At 30.2% G+C, this 9,122-nt stretch overlaps 1 protein-coding gene across 1 annotated transcript; it reads left to right on the forward strand.

The window, feature by feature from the left end:
• The first annotated feature begins 3,455 nt into the window (after positions 1 to 3,455).
• On the forward strand, positions 3,456 to 7,975 carry LOC127260356 (uncharacterized). Its single transcript, XM_051288082.1, has 8 exons — positions 3,456 to 3,516; positions 3,611 to 3,763; positions 4,773 to 5,076; positions 6,485 to 6,531; positions 6,624 to 6,685; positions 6,759 to 6,850; positions 6,947 to 7,036; positions 7,119 to 7,975. The coding sequence occupies exons 2-8, from the start codon at positions 3,761 to 3,763 to the stop codon at positions 7,190 to 7,192; spliced, it is 672 nt and encodes a 223-aa protein (XP_051144039.1). The 5' UTR covers positions 3,456 to 3,516; positions 3,611 to 3,760; the 3' UTR covers positions 7,193 to 7,975.
• The last annotated feature ends 1,147 nt before the right edge of the window (positions 7,976 to 9,122 follow it).

Consider the following 9,122-nt stretch of genomic DNA (forward strand, 5'->3'; position numbering starts at 1 on the left):
GTTGATTTTGGCCTTGCCAGAGAGGCCAACACCAACCTTGGCAAAACCCTTAAAAAGGTTGGCAAGAAAGAGGGTTCCTAGTGACAAAAAGCAGCATTCAGCTATATGGATAGCAATATCTAGGTGAACATAAGTAACACATTTTGAAGGCGGGCAGACGACATACCTACAAAGCCAGAATAGTAGGAAGGTGATGTACTCCTCGTCGCTCACGGGTGTGTCCTTCTGGTAGCAATGCACTTCAATGAACGGGCCCCACGCAGTGACCTTTGACTTCGGCTTGTCAAGGGCCATTCGGGGTGGTCGGATGACGGACCCTCTCCATCTAAGGTCTCGACCACAGGGTCTTTGCCCATGATTGGCTGATAGGTGATCATTGCCACATCCAGGAAGGTGGGACCAATTGGGCCAGCAGGAAGCAAGAAAACTCCTACCTTTAAGTTCCAAAAGACCGTCATTCAAAGAAGAACAACGTTCTGAAGTTGAAAGGTCTAAATGGAGAAATTAATGGTCTTCTCCAAAGCTTAGCGTCGCCACTGCTCACCTTATTTTTTAGCAACTCGAGTATACTAAATCCTGAAGGTGGGTTTGGCATCTCTGAGGTTGGTCGAAATATTATCTTGAAGGCATGCTGGATTGCAGTGGGGGTTTTTCACGGCGAGGCTCTCACCGACCTCCAGAAAGGTTACTACCGGCATAGCATCGACTGCCGTTAAGAAATAAGGACGGACGATGTGAGCAAAAGCGCACGACAAGGTGAAAGAGGTTTCCGGTGCAGAGCCATCGAATGGAAGGGCAGGAACGTACTCCATAGTTGATCAAAAAATTTCTGAAGAATAGAGGATTCTTTTTGCGGAGGATTGAGGAATTTAGCAACAAGTTATGAAATTGAATGATGCGTTTGATTTTGGGGTTTTTATTATAAGTGAAGTGACAGCTGACAAGGCATCATCATTACTGCAACTTTGGAACAGTGAATGCACTATTTCAGCAATCACGTCTAACAGAAGTCGAGACGTGACATTTGAAATTAAGGCGGCGGGGGGCAAGTTGTTGAGCCATAAAATTGAATTTTATTTACGGCCCAGTTGAAATTGGCCTAAAGCCAAGATCATCCGACAGGTATAAGTGACCGACTTGAGAGGGAATGCTTAGGCAACTGACCAATAGACATATAGATGAGTGGCCGAAGCAAGAATACTATTCGGACACCACGACTGGTGACCGAACATCCCAATTGTGTCAAAGAAATAGGTAATCTGGCTTAGTTTGTTACCACTGCCCCGAATTCAAAGATCACAGCGTGAAGAACTGTTGGCGGTTAAATGCACGATAAAGTAACAAAAAATGGACGGTTAATGACGATTTTGGAAGGCCTTATTTAAAGTTATTCCCCTCAAATGGCAAAGAAATCTTCAGATTTCAAAGAAATGCCATTAGAAATCACTATTTTACTATTTTCCACGTATTAAAATTTAGTTTACAATTTTAGTTAGGCCAAGTGATTAGAATTATTTTTTCAAAGTCCAAAATATCAAATTCGAATTCATTTTGAATTTACTTGTAATATTGTTAAGGAAATCCAAATCAACAAATATATATATATATACTATTACATATCTACTTTAATTTATAATATCACTTATCTATTTATGTAATTAAATAAATTTATGTCTTTTTTTTTTCTTTGGATAATAAATTTATGTTTTTTTTTGGATAATAAATTTATGTCGTTTTTTTTTTTGATAATAAATTTATGTTTTTTAAAAGATAAAATGTATGTTAATATATTTATGCAGTGGTTGGTATTTACAATATCTAGTTTGACATAAATTATAAATATTATAAATATTCAAATATACTTTATGAATCTCTACCAAGCAATATGAATGTTATTTTGTAATGGTATTCATTTTTATTTTCATTTTATTATTATTTTTTAAAAATATATAAAATCAAATATCTAAGTTTTATATTATTTTAAAACCTTTTCAAAATTCCAAAATTTATAAATAATTATATAAATAAAATCTATATTTTGGACGTAGATGAGCTTCTATAATATTAGGGAGCCGTTGTTATGTTAATCAGAACAATAGGGATCAATTCTTAGCCGTTAAATTAGCTTATAACCTAAAGGCTAATATTAATTGAGTGTATTATTGTGCTGATTTGACCAAATTAGTAAATCAATTTAATGTAATTATCAAATAATCACCGAACAGACAGATAACATATTACTAAGTTAGAACATTAATTTGAAATAATTAGCGAATCATCACAAGACAAACAACATATATAATATTATATAGAAATATGTGTTGTGCGAGTTATATTTTGTACTAAAATTAGAAGATATTGTATTACATGCAACCATATAATGTATTACACTATATACTATATTAAAATTTGGTGTGTAAATTATATATTGTATTGTGTTGTATAATTTATTTATGGTACTATTGTGATAAAATTACAATATATTGTGCTAAAATTATAATTATATTTTACTACATGTAATTATATAATTTGATATTAAAATATTTGATATATATATATATTGTTGGAATATATTTTGAATAAATATTTTAGCTGATATTATTTAAATTTGTTAATTATCATATAATTATATCTACAAGATTAAGCGGTTAATATCTAAATATGTTTCTTTATATTAGTATGTATTACTTTCTTTTTCAATATTTGTTGATTGACTTAAATAAACACTATGTTAAAACTAAAATTATATTTTACTATATATAATTATATAATTTGCTATTAAAATATTTTTTATATATTATATTAATATATGCTACTCTTTTTATAAATATTTTTAATAATTTAATCAAACTAGCACCATAATTATTTGACTCAATCATATAGGGTGCGTTTCTTTAGGGTTGGTTTGGGAAGATTTGATTTGGATTGGGATTGAATTTGAAATTTTTGATAGTTTTGGGAAATTGCGTTTCTTTGGTTTAGTAAATTTTGTTTAAATTTAAAAATGTTTTATAGGTAATGATTTGATAGGTAATGATTGATTTTATATGAATTTATAATTTAATTAAAAGTAATATAAATTCAATAAAAGAGAAAAAATTAATAATGTGAATATTTATAAATTTAATAAATAGTTGAATTAAAATTTTAAATTAAAAAATTGAAAGTATTAATATATTAAATAATAATATAATTTAAATTAAATATAATTATAAAATAAAATTTATTTTAATTAGAAAATAAATATAAAAAATAATACTCATATTATATTACTAATATTGTTTTGATATATTATTAATAATTATTTATTAATATTAGTATTATTTTTCTATAATATGATAATTTTTAATAATTATTTATTAATATTAGTATTATTTTTCTATAATATGATAATTTTTAATAATATTATATTTTATTTTAATTATAAAAAATTTACACACCAAATTTCATTCGATTTTTCTTTTCTCTTTTTTTTTTCTTCTTCGTCTCCACTCAACTGCCTGCGCCGCCGCAAAGGTCTTCCTCATCTCATCCGCTCTTCTTCTTCCTCCTTTTCTTCCTCTTCTTCTTTTTTTTTTTTTTTTAATTCTCTTAAATTTTCTTCTTACAGAGCACGCTGTCTTCAAAATTATCCGAAAAAACTATCGGATCAAATCCAACCTTCGCCCAATCGCCGCCGCCCGGTGATTTCGCCGCCAACTTTCAACCTTACTACGCCGTCGGTTGTTCGAGAGAGGTTCTCCTTCAGCCGGTTCGACCGATGGTGAGTTTGGGAGGTTGATTAAGAGATGATTGCAGTATGAGATTTACAACTCACAGGCTTTACTTTCAATTTAGGGTGTGTTTGATGGAAGGATTTTGGAGGATTTTCACTATTCATCCAATTTTTTTCCCCCAAAAACATCAATACCTATTTTTCATTTTTTATATTATACTAAAAATCAATTTTATATTCAAAACATCACATCAAACCCTATTTATATCACATCATACAACTATTCAAATTTAAAATTTTTACTATTCAAATCCCAATCCAAAATCTAAACCCCCAAACAAACACACCCTTAGAAAAAGTCATGGCCTACGCTCTAGGCTGCAGGTTCTGTCGGTGTAAACTTTGGTCTCGCGCCAAAATATGTTGATCCACAGCGAATCAATAGTAAGTTTGGGAAACAAAGGGCCAAAGGAACACACCCATAGAGTCCAAATATATATATATATATAAATGTATATTAAAAGCATACATCTTTTATATTTATTTAGCAACATATAAACGTAGATAGACAACCACTAATGTCAATTCATCATCCTTTAATAAATAATAATCTTACACATATAGATACGAATAAAATATTTTTAGTATTTAGTCATCGATATATCATTACAAAAAAATATTAATTTTGTAACAAGATTTTTCGGTTTTTAAATCCACTTTTTCATTAGCTACGTGAACTTTAGGAACGGAATTCCGTTACAAATATACTATTTTTTTTTTGTAGTGTATAAATAGATATAGCATATAGTTAACATCTACTTAAGCATCATTTGCTAAAATAACTTAGAATATATAGACAATCTTATGTATAAATAACATGTTTAACATCCATTCAACACTATTTGTAAAATAACTTAAAAGCATAGCTCAACAATATATATTAATACTAATATATACAAATCTAGGTTTTTGACACTTGATTTTACTCTTTTGCCCTTTCTTTTTTTCTCAATTTTATATTAAATATTGGCTGAATTTCTTCCTTCTTTCTCCAAAGGGTTGTGTTCCTGCTGTCTTCAACCACTGCACATCACCATCATCGCCGATTTCACAGTCGCCCTCTGGCCGAGAAAGAGCTCCTTCCTCCAAATGTCTCTCCCGGAGCAGCAACAGCATCATCCTCGTCCCCCCTAACTTCTTACATGTTTTCAACCATATCTCCCACCCACCTCTATCGATTTCGCCGTTGGTGCCCTCGAGAGCAGCTCCTACGCCGTCGACGTATTCCCCAACTCGTGAAGTAGAAAATTTTCAGCCGTTTGATCGTTCCCAAAGTTTAGAAGTAGGGCTACACTATGTGGGTAATGTTTGTTCTATTTTGTTTGTGTTTGATTCATGTTTGAAGGATTTTCTAAGTTTTATGTTCCTTTGCTTTCGATTTGGGTGTAGTTTGTGATAATAGTTATCGTGGTTTGCAATATGTTAGCCCCTTTCTTGGCCAGAATAGGTTTGCTAGCTAATTCATGTTCAATTTCTATGGAATCACATGGACATCCTAGTTGCATCAGTTATATTAGTGGTTATCTTTAAGACTTCAGCAAGTTTTGCAGTTGTCAAGGGTACTTTATCAATACTTCAAATTATTTACAGATTTTTATCTTATTGGTTGGGTTGGAGAGTCGTCTTTGAGAATTTTGCTTTAAATTTAAGTTGTTATATGCGATCAATTTTGTTATTTTTTGTTTTTCTTTATGAAGTTAAAGTTTTAGCAAAGATACAACGTGCTAAGAATACTAACTTCCACGGATTGCCATTAGGGATATTTTCTCAATTGCAGAAAAAAAAAAAAAAAAAAAGGTTTTGAGTCCAGTGCTTTTCGTAGCATATTCACATGTATTTGCTTCAGTGATTGCTGTTTAATTGGAAGCATGGAAGGGTTTGGATTGTTTTTATGTGGCTTCTATTTGTAAAAGCGTTCATGCTCTTTTATATATTATGTTATGCAATTTCTAATTTTATGCGTGTTAATGTATCTCAAGCTTTTGTCTTCTACATCTCTAAAGAAATATTGTAATGTGACTCGTAATATCTTGGTGAGTTTATTCTTTTATTTAAGCTATTATTTACTTTTCAAAGATATGTGGATTTCATTCTTCTTGGTGGAGATCTTTTTTAAGAGAATAAGCCTTTAAGGTCTACCTAAGTAAAATCCATTGAAATCATCCATTGACTCTGTTTCAATGATAAACCAATTACTTTCCAAGTAGCCACTAGCCAGTGACCAAATAGTGAACTTTGAAAATTTGTTATCATCTATATAGAGCTCAATATGTTTTCTAAATGAAACTGAAATTTTTGCTCTAATAATTTACCTTCTAACATAGCACTTATTTGATTTTTAAACCTTGTTAGTGCAACATAAAATTTTATTGATGAATTTAACATTGCTAATAAAAATATTTATACTTTGCTTGTTTTCTTTTGGCATTTCAATGATTTTATGAACTGACCTTGGTATTACCATACTTTATCTGTTTTTCCTTGGATATCGATATTTAATATGACTATGATTTGACACTTGATATTATATTATTTCTTGCTTGCTTTATCTGCCATGCATATTTTACAGGTTGTTTTTGTTTCTTATTGCTTTAGGCCATGCATATTTTACAGGTTATTTTTGTTTTTTATTGCTTTAGGACATTTTTCCTGTTGTTATCCTTTCCGCATAAAATCTTGTCAACTATTTTGAAAAAAATGGTTCTTCAGGTTTCGGTGTTGGACAGATTACTCTATACCCGGTTCTTATAAGAAAGGTAACAATTCTATTGTAACTCATATGCTGTGAAATTGTATCCAGATAAAGAATAAATCTTACATTGTTTGAGATCTATTTTCTGTACAACAGGGATCAACAGTTTTTGCTCTTTATGGCCTTGGAAATATCAATTCCCAAATAGAATGTTTCAGGTTTTGATGTCTGATTCTTGCTATTCTCAATTTCCTTACATTTTCTCTCATTTAAATTATTTTTTATAAGTAGACCTCACATGCTGCGCAACGGATACGTCCCGAAGCCCAAGAGCGCTATCAAATTTCTATTTGGTTCAATATGTTGGTACTTTGTCAGAATAGGTCAGCATCAAAATTCTTGTTGTTTATAGTGACAGAGGTGTTTATTAGTTGTCTTGGGACAGATAGTAAAACTACCTATGTTTTCTTGGTTTGAAGCCTTAGGTTTCTGCTGCTTAATTCCCACACTATTTCATAAAGTTGTCGAATATATTCCTGATGCCATTGCTGCATCTGATTGCATGCTTGGTTAGTGATATGTTGTTTTGCATGATTAATTTGATTTACATGGAAAAGCATTACAAAAGCTAATGATATTTCTTAATTTCAGTTATATGGGACGTCAGTCAAGTTCTGGCATACAAGATATCATTGTGTGTTGTTTGCTGGGACTTACTTCAATAAAGAACATTTATTAAGAAATATATTCGAAGTTAAGTTGTTCTTTTCTAATGCAATGGAGCTTGAATATTATTATTGTTATTATAGAATATTGTCTTGTTGTATTTTCGAGCTTGTGTATTATTCATAGAATATTTCTCAAATTATGTTTACCAAAAATTTATTTGGAATTGTAGAAATTAAGATCTCTTTTGAATTTATTTTTCTTTTATCTTTTTTCTATATGCGTCTTTGATAGAAGGTAATTTCTAATAGATAATTGATAAAACTATATTTGTTATTAGTTGTGACTGTTGGTTTCTTTATGTTATTCACTTCCGCAGTCGCTACCCGAGATTGCGTACTGGATAAATCCCCCGGCCGAACCTAATTAAGTAGATCATTGACTGGAGTCTTCAATGGAGACGTTAATCTGGATGTTAATTAGTAATGATGCCTTGAAGTGAAAATTAATATCATAATTATCAATTTTGATTCAATTGAAATATTTTTATCAATTTTGGTCGCACACAAATGAAAATTTATCAATTTTAGTCTCATGATAATTGACTGAGATTGAACATGGCCGTATTGGTTTGAACACGGCCGTGTTGGATGACTAAAAAGGGTGACTAGGTGTCTCCAACACTTTCGTATTGATTACCCTGCATTGAACATGGCCGTGTTCATGTCTCTGTTCTAGGCCATATTCACGACTATCTTCTCAACATAGCTATGTTCACAACCATTATCTAGGTCATGTTCACGACCTTATTTTCAGTATAGTCGTATTGTAAATCATATTTATTGTTATTTACGCTTATTTGATATATATTAATAATTCAACAAAAATATTTTCTAATATTTATATTTTTTTATTTTAAATTATAAACTATAATTATTTTATATTTCTAAAATTATAAATTAAATTTATTTTAAAAAATTTATTATAAATTTTGAAAAATATATATAATTACGAGTATTAAAAATATATATTAATATATTATTATTTTTATAATTTTTTGCAATTATTTTTTAAAATATTAAATATTGATTATTTTTCTATATTATGAAATAATTGTAAAAAATATTTTTGTTGAATGATTAATATATATCAAATAATTTTAACAAATAAGTGAAAATAATAGTGAATATGACTTATAATATGACTATATTGAAAACAGAGTCGTGAACATGGCCTAGAACATGACAGTGTCAAGAACATTGTCATAAACATGACCTAGAACATAGTTGTGTTGAGAATAGAGTCATGAACATGGGCATAAACATAGTTTTGTTCAGAACGCGGGCATAAACACGGTCGTGTTGAGCCCAACACGGCCGTGTTGGCTGTCTTGGATGCTTAGTCATCCTTTTGAATCATCCAAAATGGTAATATTCAAGCCAACACGGCCGTGTTCAATCTCATTTCACCATCATATAATTAAAATAGATACACTTTTATTTAACTTGGATCAATTTTTGTGAAATGCATGAATATGTGTGTGTGGATAAAAAAAACAAAAACAAAACATATTCATTTGAAGGGATCGGAATTCCAATCAATCCAAATTTGATTATTTAGCTCTTTTTTTGTTTTTTAATCTCCTCCTTCGATTTGTTGTATTTTATTTTATGTTTCAAGTATCCTATCTTATGCCATTTCATCATTCCTCTTTTGAATTATTATTTTTTGTATTTTCATTCTTATAGTTTACATTATACTTTTTAATTAGTTTCGTAAATCACACACTGAAACTCCCTTGAAAATTTCTTTTGAGGTAATCCGGGAACTTTATTTTTCAATATGTCTATTTGTTACGTGGCTTTATCCCACATTGGTGTATTTTAGATTCAAGAAAAATATTGTCCTACATTGCTTGTAGTGACAAATTTGTCATAAGTCCTTTCCTATAAATTGGTAGCCTTGGATTGGATTTTAGATACACACCAA

The sequence above is a fragment of the Andrographis paniculata genome, unplaced genomic scaffold (genome assembly GCF_009805555.1).
Source record: "Andrographis paniculata isolate CXL003 unplaced genomic scaffold, ASM980555v1 Contig61END, whole genome shotgun sequence".
In the NCBI taxonomy this organism is placed as follows: domain Eukaryota; kingdom Viridiplantae; phylum Streptophyta; class Magnoliopsida; order Lamiales; family Acanthaceae; genus Andrographis; species Andrographis paniculata.

Bases quoted from the DNA above. Each gene is read 5' to 3' on its own strand.
- LOC127260356 (XM_051288082.1), top strand. The intron at 6,532-6,623 runs GTAACAATTCTA...TCTGTACAACAG, and splicing joins ACCCGGTTCTTATAAGAAAG to GGATCAACAGTTTTTGCTCT. The intron at 7,037-7,118 runs GTTAGTGATATG...TCTTAATTTCAG, and splicing joins TGCATCTGATTGCATGCTTG to TTATATGGGACGTCAGTCAA.